At 43.3% G+C, this 27295-nt stretch overlaps 1 protein-coding gene across 2 annotated transcripts in view; it reads left to right on the top strand.

Annotated features, from left to right (window-relative positions):
- Positions 1 to 27295, top strand: part of KCNJ6 (potassium inwardly rectifying channel subfamily J member 6) — a 143011-nt gene that overhangs the window by 95506 nt on the left and 20210 nt on the right. For both annotated transcript variants that reach the window (XM_085080695.1, XM_085080614.1), the window contains one exon: positions 15431 to 16351. In XM_085080695.1, coding sequence (XP_084936821.1) covers positions 15454 to 16351 — 898 coding nt within the window. In that variant the 5' untranslated portion in view covers positions 15431 to 15453. The remainder of the gene's footprint in view (positions 1 to 15430; positions 16352 to 27295) is intronic.

Here is a 27295-nt window from a genome sequence, read left to right as displayed (position 1 = left end):
GTCAGGCAATTTGTTAAAGCTATTAGAGCAGAAAAGCAAGAGGTTTCCCATGGTGGGATGGGAGGTTGTTCTTCATTTCCATGTGAATGGCACTGAGGTCAGGCTGCCTGCTCAGGTCAGCGCCGAGATCAGCTGTAACTAAAGGATATTTATCACATCAGCTGTAATTCCTGCCTGGCCAGATGTTGCTCTGGGTAAGGCAGAGATAATAAATAAATTACCGGGGAAGGTGTCGTGGCCTGGGGCAGCCCTGGGGCAGGGCAGGCCAGCAGCTCCTTGTGTGCATCAAACCCAAACTGAGGATTAATTTAGAAACAGCTGCAGCTCCTTTGGTTCCCAACAAATAACACCCAGAATGGGCTGTGATACATTTGCTTTCTCTTTCTAAATCTGTGTGGTGTCCAGGGGGGCACCAGGAGCAGCATTCCCAGCAGGTCAGGGAGGGATCCTTCCCCCTGTCTCTTTGTCCCAACCCCAAATTTATCAAATCTCTCAAACCCTCAAGCAGCTCATCTGGGACCTCCTGCTGAAGCTCTCCTTAGGGTCTCTGTACAAACACAAGAATGAGCAATGTGAGGAACCCAATATCTCTTATTACATAATAAAAAGTACTTAGGTTGTTTCCCTTTTTATTCCAACATTAGCAGAGGTGTAAAGAGAGTGACAAACCTCTCTATCCAGGCACCTTCCCAGCGCTGTGAATGTGAGGAGATAAATCCTACTGATTCCCTCCAACCCACTGACAGAGGCTGGGATTATATAAAACAGTGCTTTCCCCACTTCACTTCGGTGCTGCTGATCATTTCAGCTTCCAGCAGAAATCCTGAGTGGATTCAGAGGGAAAGTTGCAGGGCTGTGTCCAGCAGGCAGAGGGAAATGTTTGTTCTGCTGCTGCTCCCTGTTGCCGGCTGGAGGAAGCATCAGATGAAAATGTCTAATGCAGCTCAGTGTTGAGCACAAAATACCAGCCTCACAAGCTGGAGGAGGAGTAACAGCCCCAAAATAAAGGGTTTAGTCACCATTTCAGAGCTCAGTATCCAATGGGAAAAAAAATTGTGTTTGCATACAGAAAAAAAAAAAAAAAAAAGGGAAAAAGAGAGGTTTCTGTGCATCTCCCCCACTCCTCCTGAATGCACATTCCTTGTTTTGTGTTCCACGTTCCTCAGGTCCTCACTATTCATTTCACACATGACTCCCACATCTTCTGTGTAGATGGAAATAAATACCCATTTGGTAACACAAACCAGATCCACTTTGGGATACACGGAGGTGTGGAAGTCACAAACCAGGTCAAAAACTTCATCCAGGCCTTTTGAAAATGGGAATAATGATCACTGAATCATGGGGCTATCAAGGTGGGAAGAGACCTTCAGGGTTATCCTGTCCCACCATCACCCCAAACCGTGTCCCCAGGGGCCACATGCAGACTCCAGAGACTCCACCTCCTCCCTGGGAAACTCATTCCAAAGCCTGACCACTCCTGCAGGGAAAATTTTTTTATAATCTCCAATTTGAACCTTCCCTGGTGCAATTTGAGGCCATTTCCTCCCATCCTTTCCTTTGGGACATGGCAGAAAAGTCCAACCTCCACCTCATTTCAACTTCCCAAAGTGACTATCCAGATATAAACTGGAAGATTTTTCCCTTTTCTCCACACAGGTTGTGTCTCAGCCACAGTGATCCTTCCACTGTTGATATTGCAAAGGATATTTTCTCGTAAAGCTTCTCCTTTAGCATGATCCCAGATGTGTCTGAAAGTTACAATGGGGCATAGACTGTGAGGAAATTTAACTGAAAACATCTTATTTACTGAACGTAATATTCTAGAGCTTAAAATCTATATATTTTCATCAAGCTAGGTAAATGTTTGTCAACTAAACGACACCTTTTCTAAGGAGGAAAATCTAGATATTCTATACTGAAACAGTGTTATGTTGGTGGGTTGGATTAATAAAGAAATTCAGGTGATATTTCCAAGAGGGTCAATGAGAGTAAAGACCTTTCCTACCTCTCCTTCACCCTTCCTCGCTCCCATCAAATATAAAGAACTTCCCAAATCCTGTCTTTGCTTTACTCCAAAGGTAAATCCAAGATTTCTCACTCCAAGGCTGTGTTTCGTAAAAAGGGGAACATGTTTTGTTTTTCCTGTTGTCATTTTTTCTGCTGTCATTTTTTCTGCACACTGGATTATAAACCCCAACTGTTACTATTTATAGGCAGTAGAATTTGTTGGATCTTATTTTTAATTGTCAGGTAACCTGAAAAAATATAAATCCCATCTGCATCAATCTGAGGATATTTTCCAGTTTTCTGCTCAAGCCCTGATCTGAAAGCTAAAGTTGTTTACAACACCATGGTGTGAGGCAAATTAGGATGTCTGAAAAGAACTGATCACAATGCTCTGATAGAAACTGCTTGGAAATTTTGATTTTTGCCAAGAAGTTCTTTGTGTCCATCTTGTTCATTGCTGGCTAATTACCACCTTTGCAGACAATCTACATGGTTAGATCTCCTTGGAAACTAGCAAGGCTAGGAAAAAAATAAATCTAAGACTCTATATTTGAACTCAGAAATCGTTTTTTTAGTGCTGCATTAAGGCCAAATCATCTCTGATGTCAACTGATCACAGTATTTACATGAACAACATTCTTTCAGAGGAGAGACAAAATATCTTTCTTAGCATTTGTCCATTTCTTGTGCCCCTGTGAGCCTCAGAGAACATGTCCTTGATTTCAAAAAGAGAAATATGTGCATTAGACAGCTGGGAGAATGGAAAAAATGCTTTCCCATGCCATGACAGAAGGAGAAGATGATATATTTCCCACTTATTCCTGTGTAACCTGCCACTGGAGCCCTTGGAGGTCTAACCCTGTCTATGCAAAGACCTTTCCTAGGCTTTAAATTGAAGGAGGGCAGGGAGAGATGGGATCTTGGGAATTAGGAATTGTTCCCTGGCAGGGTGGGGAGGCCCTGGGATGGAATTCCTAGAGAAGCTGTGGCTGCCCCTGGATCCCTGGCAGTGTCCAAGGCCAGGTTGGACATTGGGGCTTGGAGCAGCCTGGGACAGTGGAAGGTGTCCCTGCCATGGCTGGGGTGGCACTGGATGGGATTTAAGGTCTCTTCTAACCCAAAGCATCCTGGGATTCAATAGGTTTGCCAAACTTCCAGGTTTCCTGCTATTCCAAACCACCAGCCTCCCAGGGACAATAAGCTCTGGAAGCCACGACCTGCTGCTAAAGGAGAACTTACTTGTTTCAAAACCAAAACACTTCAGCTGTTTTAAACCCAAACACTTAGTGTGAGACCCATGGCACCATGGCATTTTCCATCCTCCACCTCCATGTCAACCCTTCTGGCCTTCACCCTCTTTAGGCTGAACACTCCAGGCTTTCCTTAACATCTGTTTGATGTTCCACTAGACCAGCTTGCTCCAAGCCCCATCCAGTGTGGCCTGGGATATTTGTTGTGGACAAATCTGTTCTGCCACCAGATTTAAAGGGGATTAAACAGAGCTACTCTCGATAACACCACAGAAAATCGTTTAACCCCATGCACAAACTCAGACAAGGCTGGATAAGGCAAATTCTTTCTTGTCACTCCTTCCAAATCAAATGCAATCCATTTTATCTTGCTGTAGTGTCTCCTTCCTCCTTCCTCCTTCCTCCTTCCTCCTTCCTCCTTCCTCCTTCCTCCTTCCTCCTTCCTCCTTCCTCCTTTCTCCTTTCTCCTCCCTTTTTCCTTCTTTCTCCTTCCTCCTTTCTCCTGCCTCATTCCTCATTCCTCCTTCTTTCTTCCTCTTTCCTTCTTCCTCCTTTCTCACCAGCTGCTCACCTGCACTTTCTCCTTTTCCCTGCAAAAACACACAGAACAGTCCCAAATATTTCTCTCTGCCCACCATTCCCCCACACACTGGGCATTCCAGCATCCTCATTTCTTTCCCACACATCCATGTCCTCTGGTGCTCCAATGCACAGCAGGATGGCACAACCAGGCCTCCAGGAAAGGCTGTTTAAAGCTTCTGCCATGCCATTAAAAATGGATCCAGGTGCATTTCTGCCTGAGGGAAGGTGGTCTGATCTGGGAGCCCTCACTGGGAACTCGTCCCTGTTGAGAAAGTCTGGATGTCTGCAAAGCCACCAGTCCCACCTTCACACCAGGCCAGGTGGACTCTCGTGGTCCTTGGGCACCAAGGAGGGCAGAAAAAGCCCCATCAGTCCCTTCAGCTTGGCCAGCAGCAGGAATTTCTGCATGGAAAGGGTGCTCAGGCCTTGGCAGGAGCTGCCCAGGGAGGTTTGCAGTCCCCATCCCTGCAGGTGTCCCAGGAAGGCCTGGCTGTGGCACTCAGTGCTCTGGGCTGGGGACAAGGTGCCCATTGGGCACAGCTGGGCCTCAATGATTTTGGAGCTCTTTCCTAACCCTAATGATTCTGAGATTCCATGATCATTCCTAGAAAAGCATTTCCCTTCCCCCCCTGGCCTCCACCTCACAGATGAGCCCTTGAGCTATCAAAAATGTCCCAATGAGTTATCTCTGCCCAGAAGCAAACCAGAAACCTTCCCAACACGCAGCCTAATTTGTTTGCAAATCCTCAAGCCTTATTTCATGCACTGAAAGCTGCTCTGAAGCAGCCAATGTCTATTTTTACCACCTCAGTTCTCCCTTTAATTTGGGGTTTGTGTGCACAAGAATCATGTTCATGTTGCCAGTCTGTTCATTTATCAAAATCTCCCCTCCACGAGCTCAATAGTTTTGTTTACAGTTTTCTCTCTGAAAGGTCAGCTCCTTTATCAACTATTTCTTTAAATGAGCCTGACCACCTGTACCTGTCTAAAAAAGACATGAAATTCACATTTTAGTGCAGTGCACTCCTTGCTCTAACAAGAGCAATCTGTATTTCTGATGTCCACAGCCACATCCCTGCCAGGCAGCTCACTCATTTCTCTTTCCCTACACAACTCAGGAGAGATGGAAAAAGCAGAAACTCCTCTTTTTCTCCCCAGACATCTGAAGGCTACGAAAGCTTTGAATTATTTGTGCCCCTGCTGAGCTTTGCCAGCTCCACTAAGGATGGATGGGCTTTGCAAGCTGAATGTACCATCTAAAATCTCAATTATTTTTAAAAAACCCTAACACCAGTGTGGCCTGTTCTGGTGAGGTCCATCCATAATGTAGAAATAAAACATAATTCCACAATGGCCTTTTATTTTTATGTTAAACTCTCCATTCAGCCACCCAGAATCAAAGGCCATCAAGACTCCCTCAGATATTTGCAAGAAATTGGATGTTGCAATCTGGGATAATGGGAGAGTGCAGCACTGCCAAGTCTTTTTACTTTTTCCAAAAGGTTCCAGTTAGCCCTCAAAGGACCTTGTTTTTTAGAGAGGAAACTGGTGACTCTTGCATGGAAAAATCCTGGGGAATGATGGATTATTTTTAGTCAGATTATTAAAACCTACAGGAAAACTCAAGGGCAATCAAAAAGTCTTTTATACTTTTTAGCAAAGTAAGAAAAACAAGCAGAAAACCCCTACTTTACCCAAACTGGGATTACAGAGTTTTTCATATAATACCTCCATTTTGAGTTTATTTCGTCCTTCTGAGCGACTTTGTTTCCTAAAGTTGGGTAAAATATTTCTGTGAAAAAAGTGCAAATCTGAATTATGAAACTGTTGTTAAAAGCATGAAGACTTCAGTATTTCACAGCTAAAACACCACCTTTCTGAAAGTCTGAAATTAAATGTATTTTCCTCCATGAAATATTTTGGAAAATGCTGCTGGTCAAATCAAACCCAATTTACAAAAATATTTCAGTGCTTATAATTCTGTTTTTCACTACTTATATCCCTATAGAAAAGGATAATGGCAATTAGAGCAATTATAGCAATTTCACAGCAACTCCTTTGAGATTTTTTCAAACAAATTTATAGACCTATTTACTTTATTATGTAGCTTAAGTGAAATAGCACAGTAAATGGCAATTTAGACACCACTGAATTGCTTATTTCAAGACAAAATGTTGCTATTCGTTCAACATGGAAAGATTTTTTTGGTGATTCCAACTTATATTTCCACTCTTGTTGGGTCTGAGACATTGTCTTTGCCCAAATACATCTTTGAACAGCTTCTCATGCAGATGGGTGTAAAATGGGTATTAAATCCTGTGGAGCTGATGCTCATTGCAGAAAAACCATGAGGTTCTTCGTTCAGATTGAACCAAAGCAAGAAAAAATCTGGATTGAAACCAAACATATGTTTATTCAAGCTTTGACTTAAAAAATAAAAAGCACGAGTTGAGTCGCTTTTATTTTCCTGCAATCCAATTCCTTTGGAAAAAAAGACATGAAGTTTGACCTAAACTAATCTGTTGTTGAAGGTGGAAGTCCCTGTATGGAATGTGGTGCAGCCTGGAAAATCAAAGCACACAAAGCAGGAGGTTTTTTTTTTCCTTTTAGAGATACTTCACGGGGACATGGAGTGGAATGGTGATTTGAAAAAATATCTGACTGTAGCTTTGGGAGCAGCAGAGCTCATGAAAAAAAGAAATATTTCTTGCAGCTCTCCCTTACAGAGATGGATCTCTTGGCGTCCAGTGGTGTGGTTAAGTCAGGCTGTTTTCATGGCATTGGCAGGAATTTAGGATTTGTGAGAGATCCAAACTCTCACTGAAGAGCTGAAAGAACTCTGGAAGCCTCAATACCAACCACAGTTTCCAAAGTGATTCAGGGGAGGCCAGACAGAGTGATGGATAAGGCCCATTTCCTTAGGAAACAGTGCTAAAGTGCCATGCTGAACTTAACCAGTTCCAGGTTATCAAAATACCCCAGCCTGGAACAAAACATTGACCCAGCTGAAATGATGGAAGTTTTTTTAAAATTTCTGGTTTCTAAATGGCTTTTTAAATGTCACTTCCAGCCTGATTTCTCAGTTATTTTTATTTTTTTTTCCTCTGCAGTCTATAAACTGCACAAAAGGGGAAATCATCAGCAAGAAACCAGGTCTTTGTGTTTCACTGTGACTTCTTTTGGCATGGAAAGGGATGAAAGCAGTCATGGCCTAATTATTTAGCTTAAAGAAAGCAGCAAAAATCCCAGCATCACCTGCAGAAATGGAAGAGGGGAATGGAAAAAAACATGAGAGCTGTTGAGATAAATTAATTGTAAGAGTTTATTGTAAATTGCCCCAAGATATTATTTGAGGCAACATTTGGATGCCAGAGTTTGGTTTTGTATCTTAGGCCAAATGAACCAACACTCACCATAACCAGCAGAAATCTGTGCACATCCACCAAATCACCACCACGAGGGACAAGAAATGTTATTTCCCCAGAAATGTTATTTCCCCAGAAATGTTATTATCCATGTGAAACATTTCAGTAATGTTCCTTCTCAAGTGTGCATAAGTTAAAATCCTGCTCGCCTGAAATACATTTCCTATAAGCAAAAGCCATCAAAATCCTCCTTTGACTGCAGGGAAATTGTCAAGAAAGAAATCTCCATTACCAGATTAAAAAAAAAAAAAATTATAATTTGTGTCTGTTTCAATTTTTCCAGTCTTTTCAACCCCTTCTTTAGCTTTGTGCAACACTAATAGCAGCGAGCAAACCAATCTGCTTGGGCAATGTCTGTGACCTGGGGGCAGCCAGTTTATTTGGGAACTGTGTGAGGAAAAGAATATAATTTCAGGAGGGTAGTTTCTGACAGTTTTTCATTCTCCTTTCAAGAATTGGAGGGCAGGAGGAATCACCTATCTGTACTCCAAAATTGTTCTGTTCCCTGTAGTCTGTATTTCTTGAAAAGAAAAAAACCACAACGTAGCAATTGGCAGTTCTTTGAAGGTCAAACTTCGTCTTTCCCAGTGGGATTTGAGCTGTTCTAACCTTCTCTAAATTGATCAGATCCAAGGTCTTTATCAGCATGTTGATAAAGAGTTTTCTGCCCCTTTTGGAAGGAAAATACTAGAAGCTCTTAGCTTTGGTCCTCAACCTTCAACCATTGCATAAGTTATTGGTTTCACTCGACTGCCTCAGTGTCTTGATTGAATCAAGTCCTTCCTTTCTGACCAAAAACTCTCCATCATTCCTCTATTCCAGCTATCTATTTATGATAGCTCATTGATCAAATGAGGAAGCTGTCAGAGTGTGCTGGTGCAGCAGTCAAGGTGGTTCCAGCACCTGCCCAAGGAGCTCTGGGAATATTCAGGCACAATTCTGCCTCAAGGTTGTTCAGCAGTGCAGGAAAACATGGAATTTGGCTATGCCAAGGATGAGGATTCAAGTGAAAACACCCTGATTTCAGGGAGGGGAGGGAGAAAAGGGAACAGAAAAACCCAGGAGAACTCCCCAGATATCACTGATATCACCCAGTGCAGAATTAAATGAGTCAGAATTATCTGTGTGAAATGTTTGGCTCAGAATTGTCTACACAAGATAGCTCAGCTGATTTTTGTTCCCAGAGTTTTCTGTTGGGAAAATTTTAACTGGAAAATAAAATCGAAATAATCTCTTCACACAAAAGCTGAGAATACTCTTTGTCATGTTTTCCATATTCTCCATAATAGCTAAAAACTGGTAACCATAAGGTCAATGCAGGTCTTTCATGCTTTCTCCTTTTTCCTGGTACACCCCAGGGAGATAAAATGCTGAGTTCTTAGGTGATTTTGGAAGGAATTTTGTAACTAATGAAAATTTTAGCATTCAGACACCTGAAGAGATTTTGTAACTGACAGAAATGTTGGCACTCAGTAACTGGCAGAAATAATTGGGGTTGAATAACGGGAAACAAGCAATCTCAGGGGTCATGTCAGACGAGCACTTGGCACCAGTTTGGCAAGTGGAAATACCATAGAGGAGCCCAGTTCTGGTGTTGCCAGGTGGCACAACTCAGGCTGGGACACCTGGGCTGGCTCTGCTGCTGCCAGCAGCACTGACAGTGGGAAACATTTTCCAAGTGCAAAAAAAAAATTGCTTTTTCTCAGCTTTGTCGCCTTCTCAGGTGAGACGTGGCTCTGGGGAGGATGATTTCTGCACTGGCTGTGGGCAGGACAAGAACATTACAGAATCATGGGATGGTTTGGGTTGGAAGAGCCTTAAAGATCATGCAGTTCCATGGGCAGGGAACCTTCTGCTAGATCAGGTCACTCCAAGCCTTGTCCAGCCTGGCCCTGGACACAGAAATATCTGCTCTGAACCTCCAGCTCGAGCTATTCTAGGAGCCAAAATTCTGGGAAAAGACTAATCAGACAGGAAATCTCTCCTTATTCCAGAAATCTGTTTGCACTGGAAATGGCTCTGAATTAACTCTGCCTCCAGGAGCTCAGCCTTCAGGTAGCAAACAAGGTTCATCATTTGGGACCCACAGCCTCATGGAAGGCTGAAGATGTTGATAATCAACTTTTTCTGTACATCTTTGCAGGTTCACAACGTGCAGCCTTTTCACCCTGCCCCAAAAATGTTACCAAGCCAAGGCTGTTTGGCTTCCCTGTGATTCAAATGAAGATAAATTTAGCAAAGCAGATGTAAAAACAGCATTCTGGAGCCTTCAGTGGTAAATTCTGCCATGAGGTTGGTTAGAATCCAAGGCAAAAACTACAAGGTCAAATGACTACCAAAAGTGGAGTCGTTGTGGTTTTAAATTTATCAGCTTCATTTTTCACCCTCCATAAGAAAAGGGCCAAGAATCAGAAATGAATGGAAATGTTTGTGCTGCACAAAGTGTTACTCAGACTGATTTCTCACAGCTGTAAAGGCTTTAAAAGAAATGAAAATAGTAGAACATTTTTTTTGTCAAGTTGGATTAAAAGGCAGTGATGAAGCAGGTAATGTGAAAAAAAACAGTGTCACCCTTCCAGTCTCTTTTCTAATCATAAATATATTTCATTTCATGTCTTTTCAGTGGAAGCTGCTGCTGAAATAAATCTCAATCACACACATGCTCCCTCTGAAATTAGATTTATGGTTCTCTGGGTGCAAATCAGTAATTTGGGTCTTGAAGAGATGCACCAAGTCAGTGTTTGTTGAACACTGCAAGGTTTCAAAGCCAGACCCAGCAAGGCTTCCAGCTGAGTGAACAGACAATCCTGCATGGATTTCAGACCCTAATTCCTTTCTTTTCCAGGGAAAAGGATCTGTGTTCTGTGATAATGACAGCTTAGATGTGAGCTGATCCTGCAAGGCTCCACTTTTTCTGTAAACAAGACTCTTTCTCCTGATATCTGGCAGTGCTGGCAGTGCCTCACAGAATTCTGGAATTCCCAGAATTCCCTGGGATTAGATGCATTTATTCTCAAAATTCCCTGGGAATAGAGGCGTTTATTCTCAAAATTCCCTGGGAATAGGTGTGTTTATTCTCAGAATTCCCTGGGAATAGATGCATTTATTCCCAGAATTCCCTGGGAATAGAGGCCTTTCTTCCCAGAATTCCCTGGGATTAGATACGTTTATTCCCAGAATTCCCTGGGAATAGATTCATTTATTCTCAAAATTCCCTGGGAATAGATGCATTTATTCCCAGAATTCCCTGAGAATAAATGTTCCTGCGCCCTCTGTGCTCATCACAAACAAAATTCTGCAGAGCTCTGAAACAGAATCCAGCCAGAGATGGGGCAAAGCATCCCGAAATCTCTGCTTCCCCTCCCTGACTTCTTCCACTCAAGAGGAGAAAATGGAACGACCTGGATTTAGGGTGTTGAAGACCACAAGGAATTCCTTGTGCTGTGCAAAGCCCAACAACATCACAGAGGGAACCCAAACAGCCACCTGACTTTGCCAAATATTCCAGGGATGGAATGGTTTGGGGGGTTTTTTTGTTGGTTTTTTTGGTTGGTTGGTTGGTTGGTTTTTTGTGAGCACAGCAAAGGAGAGGTAAAACACTCAAGAACTCCCAAGTTTGGACTTTAGAGATGCCAACACTAGTTTCATTTAAAAGCTGAAATGCCCTCATCCCACCAGGAAAGTGGGGAAGGCAGGCAGGAATCACAGTGACTGCTCAACACATTATTCTACATGCAGTAAAGCCCATTGAGAGCAATTTTTAGGTTACAAATGATTTTTGAAATCGGGGCATTTGCAATGAATTTGCACACAAAACCTTCACAACTCTGTTACAAATGATAAAATTACTAAATTACAGCAAAACATCCACTGAGCTTTCCAGGTCTGCTCCTGTTGCAGCAGGGTCAGATGTAATTTGCAATATTCTCATTATCTGGCAGATCATGCTACAACACTAATGCTGCACACAAAATAAGCTCCCAGTTCTTCAATTGGACAAGCAGCCCCTTTGCATTCCTCCTTTTGCTCTGGGTTTGCACAGCACCATGACAAGATCTCTGCAGCACCACCAAAATACACCAAAAATCATATTGCTGATGATAAAATGATTGCTGAAGGATGATATTGATGCTTTACATTCACAGCCTCAAAGGGAGACAGAGTGTCCTGTGCAGCTCCTGCTTTGTTGTTGACTCTGATTTCGTGTTGTTTTACAGACTCTAAATAAAAATATGAGCTTGGAAAACTGGGATTTTTCCTTTCCACTGCTGCTCTGGAGCAGACAAGACCAGGACAACAACATTCCTTGCAACTTTGCTAGAAAATAAAATGTTCTGAGCACTGGCACAGAACCCCCTGCGGGGTAAAATTTCCAGCAAAACCCTCAGCATGGTTTTGATGGGTGCAGAGCTGAGCACACGCAATTCCTGGCTCCATTTCAGGACACAGATTATTCCTGTTTGGCAGATTTTGTGGCACTAACCTGCCTGGAGTTCAGTAATCCAAGTGTGGGCTGCACCACTCCATTCACCCTCCACGCTCAATAACAGGCCTGGGCACACTTAATTTGCTAATTTGGCCACAGCCAGGACACAAGTGAACTATTCAGGGAGTTGTTTAGGAGAACTCCTTGTCATTTGCTGGGAAATTAAACAAATCACTGAAAAATCTCATCTGTCTTGTGGGTTTTGCCGAAGAGAGTCACCAAAGCAGATCCTTTGAGCAGAATCCTCTAAATTGGCCTAAATTAGCTCATTACCTGGCTGTTGTGTTCAAACAAACATAATGTTTACTGGGAGAGGAGGAAGCATCCAGAAATACTTTTTTTTTTACTTTTTTTTTTTTTTTTTAGTGCAGATTAATAATATGGATATATTTTTGTCAAGAAGAAAAGCAGAGAGAGAGCAAAAATAGCTCTCAAGTGAGACTGCTGCTACTCACTCCCCTGTTCCTGGATCCATGACAGCCATTATGTAACCGAAAGGAAAAATTAGATGAAATAAGCAGCAGCAGTTAATTGGGTTGATACCAAGTAAAAATATAATTAGTCAAAGTGTTTTGTGGCAAAGGCGCTGACAGAATGTGGCTGTTCCTCAGCCTCAGTGGGGAGCAGGGATCCTGCCATGTGTTTAAAACTTATTCATCAGGCATTTCCATGGAAACACCCAGATGCAGAATCTTTGGATCACTTATTTCGGGAATTGCTGCTCCCAAGGTTCACTCTGGAGCAAGAGCTCAGTCCAGGAGGGGTTAATAAACTGTGATTCTGGTCTAGAAACCTCTCCATAAAGGAATTCACTCAGGATTTGGGTGCTGGAAAGAAGGGCATCTTGCAAAAAAAAAGAGCAAAAGACAAAAAACTTGACCTTAATTTTTCCTCTCGGAGGCTGAGAGTTGAGAAATGACAGCACTGGGAAGAGCCTGGAGAGTTTATAAATGGCCTGATGCCCTCAGGAAGATTGAAATGACTGCAAGAGCATTAAATAAATGCTATAATGAGAGAGACCTTGGTTAAACACTGGGTTTGGCTGCCCAAAGATGCCCATTACAAAGCCAGATGGGAATCAGCTCAACTACAACTTCCCCAGGTTAAGAAAACATTCCCACTTTGGAATTGTCAGGTCTTTGAACCCACTTACTGTGGGATCAGGATGCAACTCCTGGCTCCCATACCACCTATGGACACTTGGAAAAAATGGCATTTCCCTCGTGCTGTGAAGGACAGGGCAGGCTGGTTATGGTGCACAAATCCACAGAAAGCATCTGGAAAGCAGCAGTAAAAATTTGCTGTCTGAATAAAAGGTGGTTTGTTGCTCAAGGTACTCCCACAGGAAATAAACAGTGTGTGCAGAGCTGGAGTGGTGGGGTGGGTGGGCAGCCCTGGGTGTCCCTCCACATGCCTCCTGCTGCCAGGAATTAAATCAGCATCTGGGGCTCCTCCCAGGATCATCTCTGGTGAGAGATGCTCAGACAGGGAGGTTTGGGACATGATTCCCTTTAATAGCAGGGCCAGGGGTAAGAATATTCTCAAAGCCAGCAGGATGCTTCCCCTCCTGGTCTCTGTGTCCATGCCAGGCTCTGACTGGGAGGGGAAAGCAAATTATTCATCATGCCTGCGAGATAATGAACCCCATTATCTCAGCATTAGCAGTTTAACAAAAAGCCTCAAAAAGCCAGAGCCTTCCTAGGCTGTTGGTAATTATTTGAGGATTCTGTTGCTGCAGTGGTATGCTAACTCCTGTGGACTGGAATTTCCTTAGGCACAATGGAGAGTTGAGCATAAAGTGTGAAGCCTTAACTTCAGATTTTCTGGCTTTGGCTCAAGTCTGCCTCACAAGGGCCCTGCAATGCCTTTGATTGTGTTTTGTCATGCCTTGCCCAGCGTCAGGGATAATGCAAGCAGGCAGTGTCACCGGCTGGGAGAGTTCATTCAGAACTAGAGCCTCGTGACACATCTCCAGGGCTGCCACTGCCACCAGCCCCAGAAATGCTGCTGAGACTCAGCAGCAAATGGAAAAGGTGACACAGGATGGGGGCACAGCCTTAAAACATGGGTTTGCTCTCAGATTTCCATGACGCTGTCAGCCTTTGAGGGTTTCTTTGATGATAGAAGCAGACCAGGAGAGGAGACAACCAGTCTAGAACATTTTATTTTCCCCCTAGGTATTTTGGTCACCCCTAAAACTTTCCAAGAGTCTGTGATTTTCTCCACAGGGGTGAGCCTGCACAGCTTGGAAAAAGTGCAGGTGCTGTGAGAATCCACTCAGGATCTGCTGCACAGCACATGTTTCTAAGGGTGAAAAATGCTTTTTCAGCCACACTGACCCACCAGGAGCAGCCCTTGTGCAGCACTCCATAAAGGATGGTGCAACAGCACAGCAGTGCTGCTGCTTAAATGGGATTTGGGGGAGAAATCCTACCCTGGCAGGGTGGGGAGGGACTGGGATGGAATTCCCAGAGAAGCTGTGGCTGCCCCTGGATCCCTGGCAGTGTCTAAGGCCAGGTTGGACATTGGGGCTTGGAGCAGCCTGGGACAGTGGAAGGTGTCCCTGCCATGGCTGGGGTGGCACTGGGTGGGATTTAAGGTCCCTCCCAACTCAAACCAGTCTAGGATTCTGTTTTCAGATTCAAGCATCTGGGCAGAGCCAGCAGGAGACTTTTCCCTTTGCAGCCTGGCGGAAGAGTGAGATCAGTTAGCCAGAAGAGAAAGAATTAGGAATTCAAGAGCTGAAACTCCTGCAGGAAGAAGCCCCAGAAAACAGAAGGATTTCAGTTGAAAACAACAATTACCCCAGACCTCACCGTGTCCTCCATGCAAAACACATTCAATTAAAGCACTCTCCTCCTCACTACACTCTTCCTTTTCTCTGGCACATAACCATAATGAAGCTATTTATCTCCAAAGGCTGGGGAATTTCAAAAAAAGGTCCATATCATTAGAGAACAAGGTACACTTGAATTAAAGGCCACAGGCACAGTGAATTCAAATGAAATCTGAAGTACCATAGGTTTTATGTTGCTGGGAGAAGGACACACAATTCCCTGTCTCATTATCAGCAGGACATTGATTTTCTGTGGAAGTGTGCTTGAATTGCTCTTGACAGATATTACAACTTTCCTTGAACAAGAGGAGGATTGGCTCTTTCTAAAAACTGCTGGCTTTTTAAAAAAAAAAAAAAAAACCTCCTTGTGATTATTTAATACTTTCCCCACAGCAAAGTAATTGATGAGAAAAAATAGCTCAACAATAATTCATTTTCTCTGCTCACCCCCAAGTGAATCCATCCCCTCATTTATTTCCTCTATCTCTGTAAGATCTTATTTGGTGCATAAGAAATTTCGTTCATTAAGCTGTAAAAGGAGGGAGGTTGGGAGGAATATCTGCTTAAACCCATCTCGTGGAATTTAAATACAGATGTAGATAGGACGACCTGGTAAGAAACGAGAGTTTGCTTTTCATTTTATTTCTGTTTAGCAATGAAGTGAGGGTGCTTGGAATAATTTAAATTTTTGTGGTGAATCTCATGGGTTAGCAAACAACAAGGATGGTCATGTTGTTGATTAACAGCAATTTCCTGCCAGTCATGACACAGGAAGTTCTGTGTTGATTTAGAGGAATAATAAAAGGAATAACGACTGTTCCTTGTTTTTTTTTGTTTCCAGCCAACGTCCTGGAAGAAGACTCAATGGAGCAGGACATCGAGAGCCCTGTCACCATCCATCAACCAAAGCTGCCCAAACAAGCTAGAGAGGATCTGCCAAAAAACCTAAGCAAAGAATGTGCCAAGAGGAAAATCCAGAGGTACGTTCGGAAAGATGGGAAATGCAACGTCCACCACGGGAATGTCAGAGAGACTTACCGGTACTTGACTGACATCTTCACCACCCTGGTGGATCTCAAGTGGAGGTTCAACCTGCTGATCTTCGTCATGGTTTACACTGTGACCTGGCTGTTCTTTGGCATGATCTGGTGGCTCATTGCCTACATGCGAGGGGACATGGATCACATAGGGGACAGCACGTGGACCCCCTGCGTCAGCAACCTCAATGGGTTTGTCTCAGCCTTTTTATTCTCAATCGAGACAGAAACCACCATTGGGTACGGTTACCGGGTCATCACGGACAAGTGTCCCGAGGGAATTATCCTGCTTTTAGTGCAGTCTGTCCTAGGTTCCATCGTCAACGCCTTCATGGTTGGCTGCATGTTTGTGAAAATATCCCAACCCAAGAAGAGGGCGGAGACCTTGGTTTTTTCTACAAACGCAGTCATTTCCATGCGGGATGGAAAGCTGTGTCTGATGTTCCGAGTAGGAGACCTTAGGAATTCACACATTGTAGAGGCATCAATACGAGCCAAGTTGATCAAATCCAAACAGACAAAGGAGGGGGAATTTATACCACTCAACCAGACAGATATCAACGTAGGTTATTACACAGGGGATGATCGTCTCTTTTTGGTTTCACCACTGATCATCAGCCATGAGATTAACCAGCAGAGTCCTTTCTGGGAGATTTCCAAAGCCCAGTTGCCCAAAGAGGAGCTAGAAATTGTTGTAATCCTAGAAGGAATGGTGGAGGCAACAGGTAACATTTCTTATACTTTGTATGAGGTAAATGCTTTAATTTTAGCAAGGAAAATCAGTGGTTTTGCTTCGTTTTAAAGGAATCACTTCCACAGTGGTTACGTTTGAAAAAGGCGTCCGTTCTCTGGTGAGCTCCAAAATTAAAAGCATGCCCAGTTTAATTGTCTGTTCCATCTTGCCTAACGGAATTAGCGTTGTTCCTGCTCTGTTTGGAAAATGGGATAGCATCTCTCATTTTCTACGTTTTTCACAGCGTGTCACCCAGTTATTTGTCATTCTATTGCAGGAGCAGCCCAACCGCAGGGACCTTGTGGGATAAAACTGCTCAGGAGAGAAAGAAAAAAAATATTTCAATTCCAAAACTCTGTTTGCAATTAACGTGGAAGCATCACAATCCTGCTGCTTCCAACCTCCCCTGGGTGACTGCAGAACAACCCTGTGTCATTCCAAGGCTGCTTGGATCCAGCAGGAAGTGATGCTGAGTTCGGTTTTCTCTTTTTCTTTTCACCTGCTTGTTTCGCTTGTTTTCTGTTCTAACTTGTGATGTGGGGCTGGTTCCACTTTAGCTCATAAAAAATCTTGGTTCTGTATTTCACTGGTGTCCCCACAGAAGGGCACAGAACACGGAGAGCTGGGATGTAAAGAAGGAATGTTGAGCCTCGTGGAGATGCTGGGTGGTTGTTACCTGCAATTTATGCAGCAGAAAGCACTGGATGCAGAGAAAACAGTGCTTGGAATGCACAGCAAAAACACTGCTGAAATAATGTTTCTTCCCATTAAAACCAGAAAAACAGGAGGGTGCTTTTATCTGTGTTTTAGGAGCTGGAGATATTATTTTTTCGTGTTAATAACAGCATCAGTGTCTGAAATAAGTAAATATAATCAACGCAAGGGAACGGTGATTATAAAATGAAGATCTGATGCGCTTGTGGGAGGAGAAAACACCAAGTATAGAAATATAAGAATGAGATTTGCCATTTTTTCCCCATGACTGCAGCAAAACCCGGGGAATTTTGAGCACGTGGATCCCACAGCTCTGACAGAGGCACAACCTTTCCAACCCTGACTCATGTTCTGCAACTGGAGGCAGGAAATAAAGAGCAGTCTCTTACTAGAACATGTGTGTGTGTGTGTGTTTCACACATCTATTATGTGGTGGCAGAAGAAAACTGCATTTGTCACCATATAATAAACGTGTGAGACAAAAATGGAGCAGGGGGGGGAAAAAAAAAGAAGAAATAAAAAACTGAAAGGAACTTGGCAGGGAATTTGAAGCGGTAAATGCGAGGCTTCCAAATTTTCCCGGAAGTAGGTGGTGCTGAAGGAGAAATCAAGATGAAATGTTTAGTGCTCCTGATCTGTGCAGGAGGCACTGAGATTTCAAACATCTGCATCACCTTCGGGTGAGACAATGAGGAAATTGCTGTTTGTTCCCCAAACCATCCCGAAATCTCGGAATTGCAGCTGAGGGAACTTGACATCCCAGGGGGTGGAGGATATTTTCAGGTTTGCTGAACACCACGTTTCCCAGCAAAGTGATTGGCAAGTAGTGGAAGAATAAAAAATGTCTCACCAAAGCCACCTACAAGAGGAAAAAGCAGAATATTTCTGCAGTGCAGCAAATTTCGTTGGTTTAAGCCTCACCACTCTCCAGGTGTCTCCCCCCTTCCCTCACCTCATTTGCACCCCTGCACACCCCTGGGCTCTCTGGGGTGCTCCAGCCTTCCCTGGAGCACAAAACCTCCCTTGGGTTGGCAAAGTTTAGGGTAAAAATCAAATCTGTCATTATCTCAAACCTTTCCAGTCCGTATCAAGAGAGAAGCTGAATGCAGTGATTTGAAATCCCCATGGAAGATATCCAGGATTAAAGGGTTTTCCCTGCACTGGGTGGGTCTATTTCCCATTTTAAACTGCTCTGTTCTGCTGAGGTACAAGGGGAGACCATTGGATAATGTCAGAATTACCAGCACAGTTTCTAAAATGTATTTGTGCAGAAGTAGCTTCTTGTTCTGTCCTTTGACCTCATGCATTGAGTTATTTTTGTTGAAGGTACAACCAGGCCAACCTTTAACCAAAACCAGGCATTTTCCCTCTTTTAATTTATAAATATTTACAAGTGACACCCTGGCAAACACTGCAGGCCAATTTAGTCTGTCAAATATTCACATTTTCTTCTTCCACCCGATGCGGAGTGAGAGCAGCAAAAGGAGTTTTGCCCACAGCAGCAAAGTCCAACCCCTCATTGCTGCCAACAAAGTCACAAATACAAAATTATCAACTCTGAAGCCAAGAAACTGTGATGTCACCTAGCAATGTCCTCATCCAGTGTCACTGCTGGTGGATCCAAACCAGGCTGAGCTCATCAGATTGACTCATCCATCAGAAAAGCCACTCCCAAGTCTGACCAGGGAAAACAACCCTTTAGCTATTTTCAGAGTTTTCCCCCTCTGACAGCAGCTTTAGCTTCGATGAGAAATAAAAATGGGAAAAGATAAGGGTAAAAAAATTGCTATTACTGTTGTTAATTGTTGGTACTATTGTGTTTCAAGCTTTACTGAACAGGTGAGATACTTTGATAATATTTTCCACCTCAAGGACTCCAAAATCACATCTACCAATGAAACACAACTTTTTCATGGATTGCCATGTGAAGTGTGCATTGCGTGTTAGGAGAGGAAATTAAGAATAATGCATTTTATTAAATGGCATTAAAATAAGGAACCAAGCTAAAATTCAACAGAAAGTTCAAATCAAGGACCATGGAAGGATTGCCAGAAGTTCCTGAGATGCAAAAAGAAGTGGATGTGTCCCTACTAGGGCACAGAACAAAACATCACCCCAGGGAGGATCCCTAGACCTTGGCTATTCCCATCCATTCCACCATAAAGATCCCTTTGAGGGCAAAATCCTCAGCAAGGCATTTTCCAAAAAACATGAAGTCAATCTGACTCTTCCACACATCATCCAACTCAAAATCAGACTCTTTTTAAAAAAAAAAAAAAATTTGTTGTAGATCTTCCAGTATGCAGCTTGATTTATTTGTTTATTTATTTAGCTAAAATGACATTCCGAAATATTTCTTCAGATTCAAAGGATAAAATTTCCGCAAAGATTTGTCTCTGTGCTTCTGCTGATGGTGATGCTTGTCTCTCAAATGTCAAAAAAAAACCCAATTTTGGGACAACACAATCATGGTACATATTACACGAGGCTTCCATGGAGCCTCCAGGAATGAGAGGTAAAAATCCAACCAACTTCACTCACTGCATCTGGACAACACAGCTGGTATTTCCACATTTTGCAGCCCCCATTTGCCAGAGTTTTAAATTTAAAATAATCTACAATTAGGAGTATTTTATGATCATTTAATAGCCTCTTCCTAAGCATAGGCTTAAATTTTTTTAAGGGAAGTCTTATCATCATAAGCAAAGCAGGAATTTTTAAAAATTAAGCAAGGCTTCCAAAGGGAGAATTCTGATAAGGGAATAGACCCATAAGAAGAAAGGGAAAGCCTTTTAAATTTGGGAGGTGGAGTGGGAAAGTCAGGTATGTACAATAGCAAGAGAAACTGAGAGAAAGAAAGTCAGAGAGAGAGAGAGAGAGATACCAAAAAAAAAAATAAAAAAGGAAAGGTGAGAAAGAGGAAAATTCAGAACAAAGCTTGTCAAGTTGTTTCTGGCCAGGTATGGTACAATAGCAAGAGAAACTGAGAGAAAGAAACTCAGAGAGAGAGAGAGAAAGTGATACAAAAAAAAAAAAAGGAGAAAAAAAAAAGGTGAGAAAGAGGAAAATTCTGCACAAAGCTTGTGAGGTTGTTTCTGGCCAGTGTGGTGCACTCAGTGACACTCTGGCAATTCCCTCTGCCTGAAAATAAACAGCTGAGAACAGAAACAGCACTGAGGAAAGAAAATAATCTGCACATTTGTAGCTGTCAGAAAAATAAGCAGCAAAGCCAGACGGAGAACTTCAGGTTCACAGGGACAATTTTACAAATAAACGGGGATAAATTTGCAAATAAACTTGCAATAGGGTGTGTTTATAACTCTGACACAGGGGCAGCTTGAGAGCAGCAGAAGATCCAGAAAAATGCACAATTTGCCAGCTGTGGAAAATAAGTGTGCAAAGCAATAAAATATTCACCTGGATGGTTATTTACCCAGTAAAAGGTGCTTTTGACCAAACATTGTATAAAGCTGTTCCCCTCTTCCCTGCAGCCCCTTTGACCCACTGATTTGTGGTGGTTTTGGTTTCTCTGGGATGAATTGTCATATTTTTACCCCTTGTCCTTGCCCAGACCTAGCAGATACCTCCCTCTGCTATGGATTTCAGCAGCTCCAGCCCTTCAAAACCTCTCCAGATAAACATTGCTGGGGTAAGAGTTTCCCTTGCATTTTCCACTGCTCTTCAAAGGAGAAATGTTTATCCTCTCCAGCTGCTTCTGAAGGGGAAAGGAAGAGAAGCACCAGGATTTCTGCCACCTGAGTGCTTCTGCCAGACAGAAGTGGATTTCATTGTGCTCCAGGATGTGACCAAAGTGCAGTGACTGGAATGCAGTGGAAGCAGGGTCAGGAATGAGTGGCTTCTGCTCCCAACTGGATTGTCCTCGTTTCAGGAACGATCAGAACACGAGGGCTCTCCAGTCTGGCAGTTTTCCTTTCTATTTTAGGAGTTTGAACATCTCCTGATGCTGCCTGCTAGACTTGGGCAAGGTTGAGCTTCTCACACATCCCCACGTCCCTGGAGCTGCCAGCAGCTCCTTTCACTTTTATTCCTTTTCATTTCACTGATTCTAACACAACATTTCAGTGTCATTTATTTATTTATTCTGATACAGGGAATTAGGGGCATTGGCATGGATGGGTTTTAAATGGCAGCAGGGAAAGGCATTCCCATTTCACTGGGATTTTTCCTCCAGGAAACTTTCTCTACAGGTGGAAAAATTAGTTTGGTCACTGAAGGAGACTGTAAGGCTTAAAGGGGGAAATTACAATTTCTCAGTAGTCAAAACTAGGAAAAATAGCAAGAAATCAGGGAGCAAAACTAAAAAAAAATGTGCTGGTTATGAGTATTTCAACTAAAATTTTGCTGTATCTCACTTTCAAGAAAAAGGGATCACACATTTGTTTAACAGCTTTATTCTCTGGGTAGTGCTGTGCTGTGCAAATCTGTTCCTGAATGTTTGATGATGGCTTTTTGTCCATCTCTGCCACCTTTGTCACCAATTAATTCTCAGCTCTTCACAGCCCCAGCAGCTCCCTCACCCCTAAATGTTGAAATATAATAGATTCAAGCAGTAACTCATCTATTCAAAGGTAAGAGCCATAAAAACCCACATTTTTAGGGCTTACCTAGCAGATTGGATATTATTAAATAATTCTGTGCTGACCATACATCAGCCCTGCACGAGAAGAGCTTCATTTTGCACTTCCTGTCCCTGCAGTCCCTGCTAGGTCTCTCTGGGGTGGAACCAGGACAGATTCCAGCTCTTCCCATGATCCCACAGACCTGAGCTGGGAATATTGTTCCTTCCCAAACCAGGGCCAGGCAGAGAGAAGTACCCCAAATCCTGTTTTTGCTCACCACTCATCAGCCTGCAAACATCATCCCTTGCACGTCTCATGATCCCCACAGCCAGAGGAATCCCAGGATCCCAAAATTTGCTTTGTCCTGCTCCTGTTTCCCAAGCAGAAGGACACAGTGGGAAGCTGGACTGGCACCTTCTCCATTGCCTCTCCCTAAAAACCCTGTGATTCCAGACACTCCTCTGCTCCCAGCACAACTCCCAGCAACAGTTTTCCAGGAGAAAACTCCCAGTTTTAGCCCAGGCTGAAGGCACAAAGGTGTTCCTGCTGTTCCCTGGGGCTCCAGAGCCATCCCAGAGCCCAGGAGTGACAGCAGGGAGCAGTGCCAGTGTCCCTGTGCCACACCATCCCCAGAAGCAGAGGGAGGATGCTCTGCAAAGGGCACCTCAGCCCTATCCAGGGCAGAGCATTCCCCGGGCAGGATTAGCTCACTGAACATGTTCCACCTGCTCTCCAAGTGCAGATGGGATCCCTGAGCCCCTGGCAGAGCTGCTTGGGGCCACTGCAGTGCCTTTTCCATTCCAGAGCACTTTCTGAGACGACACCATCGACTTGAGTGAGCTCAGCTTGTCCTCTTGCTCCTGCAACAGTGTAAAACAGGGTCAGCACTGGAATGTTTTCCTGGAAAAGGGAATATTTCGCCGGTATTTCTAATTTTAGACTTCCACTTTTGGTCATCCGAGGTCATTACCTGCCTGGAGATGATGGAGGTGAAATCCCAGGCATGGATTTGAGTCAGGGTAATGCCTCACCCCTGGAATTTGGCTGGAATGAACTGATTCCTTCATGTTGATTACCTTTTCCACTCACTCTGATCTCCAGATATGAAGTCTATCTGTGCAGCCTGCAGCTCAAAACCCTGGGAAGGAGTTTTGGCAAACTCTGCTCTCTCCCCTATTTCTAAAAGATCTTTTCACTTCTCCCCTCAGTGCTTATTTCCTTCCAGCTGTACAATACTGTTTCCTCCTGTCTCCCTGAATTGTCATGCAGGACAAACACGTTGCACTGCACTCCCTGAGAACCATAAGTTACAAATATTGACATACATTTCCAAGGAATGGGAGAAGAAAGATTATTCCCCTTGAGCAGGAGGTTTTCACCAAACTGAACAGAGCAGCAGCTGTGAAGCCAAAAGGGACCTGAAAGGTGGAAGAATGAGCAAAGTTGTGAAGCAAACCAGAAATTCAAACTCAACAGTTAGTAAATAAAAAGGACAAGGCTGTGGACAGCAGAAACACCACTGGCTACATAGAATACGTGAAAAAAGACAGAATTTATGAGTTTATTTTTTTTTATCCTAGAAAGCAGCTGCCAGCACTGAAAACTCCCATCAGGGAACATTTCCCAGGATTCCCAAGGCCACTGAAAAAAGTCCTCAAGGGATTGAAGGAAAAACAAATCACAAAGAATTGCAGGGATCTCAGTGGTCTCAATCAGTGCATTCCAAGGAAAGTCAAACACAAATCTGGACTCTTGCTTGCTCACTCCCTCTCCTTCATTCCCAACATTCCCAAGAATGACTTCAAGAAAGTCTCAGTGCTCTCCAAGATCTCTTTTCTTCTTGATTTTGGTGATTTTCCTTAGTTGAGATTTCTGTTGAATGGCATAAACCTTTAGTGTGAAAAACAGGATTTTAATAAATGTAGGATTGTTGAATATGAGATATCCCGTTCTTACAACCTAGACCAGAAAAAAACCTGATTTAAAGAAACCTTCAAAACAAAGCAAAAAGGAAAGAGATCTCCAAACCTAAATTTCCAGTGGTTATGAGGAACACGTTCGAGATTTCTGAGGAATGCTAAAATTTCATTTAGAAAACAAACTCAGAGGGAATATTTGGCTCAATTCCGTTAACTTCTCAAAAGTGAATAGTGGGAAGGATAACTCACACTCTGGGGTACTTTTTGCCTCTTTCTGCCCCTCTGGAGAGTGAGGGAGGTTGAGATGAGTGTCCAGCATGGATTGGCCATGGATTTCCTGCTCCTTTTCCCAAGAGACAGACTCTGATTCCAGCTGCCAGCACAAAACCCAGCTAAAAACAACTGCTGAATTGTCCTTATTGCCATTATTATCATCATCATCTCAACTTGTGTCTTACAAGACATCCCAGACTTTTCGAGAGAGAATCCCTTTGACAGCTTTGATCCCAAATTTCTGACTGGTGCAGAACTGGAGTCAGAGAGAGGAGCTTCCCCTAAAAGAGAAAAATCCATCTGACTCTGGCACAGCTGCCAGGCACCACCAGAACATAAAAGATTTATGACTCAGCCACTCCAATTAAATTAATTAAATTGTGCTGGCATTCTTTTTTAACCAGCATTAGGTTCTTTTTTCCTTTTCATTTTTTTTCTTTTTTGCAACCTTGCATAAGAAGTATAAATTTATTACACTTAGATCTCCAGGGTGGGAAAACCCCTCCTTCCATCTCCATGGTTTTCCAATTCTTTTTCCATTAGTCTCCTTTTCCAGTGGGAAGACAACGAATTAGCCCAAATTAGGCACTTTTTCAGATATTAAGTGCAGCAATGAGTCTCTAACTGCCAATAGAGCCGTGGCAGATGCCATGAAAAAGTGGTGAAGAGTCCAAAGCCAAAGGTTTTGAGGCAGTCAGAGGTTCTTGTCTGGCCAAAAATCTGCTTCAAAGGCAGCAGCCACACTCCACAGCTCTGAAGGGGGGAAGGTTTTGCTTTGATTTTAAGGAAAATGCTCTTCTACCTTGAGTCAAAGGTTAAATCTGCTCTTTATTTATGTATTTAGTGCTATAAAATTATTTATTTATTTATTTAGTGCTCTGAATCTGCACTCCCCTCAGGGCCTGATCACAACTAAAGCAGGATTTTAAATTAGTCAAGATCCAGGGTTTAAGACCCAAAACAGGGATTTTAACCTTGCTGCATCTTCCTTTGCCCTCCAAAGGGATCTAAGACATCCTTCAAGTATTCCAAATCCATCAGTGATGGAAATTCAGTGGAAAGACATCCCCTGTCCATGTGGATCTGAGGTTTGATGTACAACCTGATCCAAAGGCCTCCCAGAGCTGGGAGCAGAACTGAGTGACTCTGAATTAGGAGCCTAAAGGGCTGAGCTGAGCTGTGCTGTGCCTGTCAGCTCCTTCATGGTCTAGGGGAAGAAGCAATTAATGCTCTAATTAAGAGGCCAATGGAGGATTAGAAGCAGGTGGATGGTTATAATCTGGATTTAATACCCACCCTGGAAGTTTTGGCCTCACAACCTCTGTGACTCCACAGCCATGGGAGGAGCAAGGCTGGATGTTCCTTAAGCAGCAGGCTGAGATTTTACATCCAGAGCAGAAGATATCTCACCAAATCTGTCTCAGATATTCTAGGAAAATCCATCTCAGATATTCTGAGGGAAATCTGTCCTGCAGCCCTGAGCTGTTCTGCTCTCTGCAGGTGGATGGAGTGAGCCATTCCACAGGACAGACCCAAAAACCTGGAATATTTCACTGTACAATCTGCCCATGGCAAACACAGACACTGGGGTGCCTTAACCAGGATTGCCTGAAACAGAGGCCAGGCAGAGTCAAGAGAATAAAAAGCAGATTAATTTATTAAAGGCCTTCAGGTGCATTCAGGGCAGACAAAGCCTAGTCCAGAGGCTACACCCAAAATGGACAGTGAGTCATGAGTTCTTCACATTTTATAAGTTCTGTCTGTTAACATATTAGCCTCAATTCTCCAATTACACCTTCAGCTGATGATGTCAGTAGCCCCAAGCTGCTCCCCCAGTTCACTATTATTTCCATATTTTGGGGCTCTGAGGCAGTGAAATGTCCTTGGATTCCCAACTCAGAGGAATTGTTTTGTCTAAAATGCTGGGAACAGAGGTTTTTAGCACTTTATATGGAGCCTAAAACTACACCAAAGCTACAGATATGTGAAGAATAGAAGCTAAAAATCCTTAAGGCATCAATTGCTATGAACAAAAATGTTCAGTCCATGGAAATTCTCCTTCCTCTGTCTCTCTTCCTTGGGTTCTGAGCTCATCCCTCCCACCACACTTTCCAGCTGTGGTTTGATGCTTCATCTGTTACAAAGAAAGGAACCAGAAGCTGAAATTCCAGCAGGTACAGCAGGTCCATCCCAAATATTGCGTTGGAAAGATAACAGAGCTGGAGGAGAAATTCCTGCAAACACAAACCTCAGGGCTGATCCTCCCTGTGGAAGCCAAGACAGAGATCACATCTCTCCTAAAAACCCTTTTCATCAAACTGTGTAAACATCACACCCAGCAAACCACAATAACACGGTAAGAAAAAAAAAATTAAAACGTTTCCAGGAGCTTGGGAATTTTTTTTTCAGGTTAAGCACTTTCACTTCTTGCTAGCAGGACCCTATAAAGAGAAAAAATCTTAATATTTCAGAGTCTCCTGAAGAGCCTCTGATGCCAAAAAGGTCCTCTGATGCTGAAAATACCCCAGTCAAGCTTTGATGGTGTTGGCAAAGTGACCAAAATCAAACTCACAGAAAGTTTTCAGTCATCAGAGCAGTTTCTATCCAGCACCTCCCAGCTGAACTCTGCAGCACAGCCAGGGCAAGAGGAGTTGGTGCTGTGAGTCTCCCACCCCTCACTCTTCAACCAGTTCTGATTTCCAGATTTATTATTTATTTATTGAGACGTGGAAACCAACATGAGGAGAGCACAAAATGAACCTTTTTGGCTGAAACAAATCCCCAGGGCTGCAGCAGCAGCAACCATGAGAGAGGTGAGAATTGTAGACTGGGAGTAAAGGGGATTTGTGTGACTGAGGAAACAGGTGGAAGAATTGGAAAAATAAAGGAAGAGAGTAGGGTTAGATGGGATATTAGGGAAGAAATCCTGGTTGTGAGGCCCTGGCAGCACCATGCAGCACAGAAAGCTTTATCTCCACTATTCTACCCATTGCAGGACTGGAGAAGATAAGGAAAATTCCATATTAAAGCAACTCCATAAAGGACGGTCATAAGTGACTTGAATGGACAAAATACACAACATACCTGTAGGTTGCTTAGACAAAAGGAGAAGAAAACAACAGCAGGAACAGGTGTGGAGAAAAATGACACTTCGTGTGGAATTGGTGCTCCAAAAACCCAGAAAATGCAGGTTGTGCCATTAATCCACGCTGGCACTTCTAAAATGTGTTATAAAGTCTTTATCATGAGGCCCTGTGGCATCACACTGCAAGGAGATGATGAAACCATGCTGATATAAAGAGGATATTCCAAGCAGGTGGTGGCATTAGGCAGCAACTGTGTTTTCCATGGATGTCATGTAATTACAGTCAGCTCAGGCTGGGAAATCTTGTAAAAAAAAGTATTATTTGTGCTGGGGTAGTTCCCTTCTGTTCTCCAGGCTGTAAAATC

Source organism: Lichenostomus cassidix, chromosome 1 (assembly GCF_008360975.1).
Source record: "Lichenostomus cassidix isolate B80296 chromosome 1, HeHo_3.0, whole genome shotgun sequence".
Taxonomy (NCBI): Eukaryota; Metazoa; Chordata; class Aves; order Passeriformes; family Meliphagidae; genus Lichenostomus; species Lichenostomus cassidix.
Note: the sequence above shows the minus strand (reverse complement) of the source record. Positions and strands in the feature narration are given on the sequence as shown.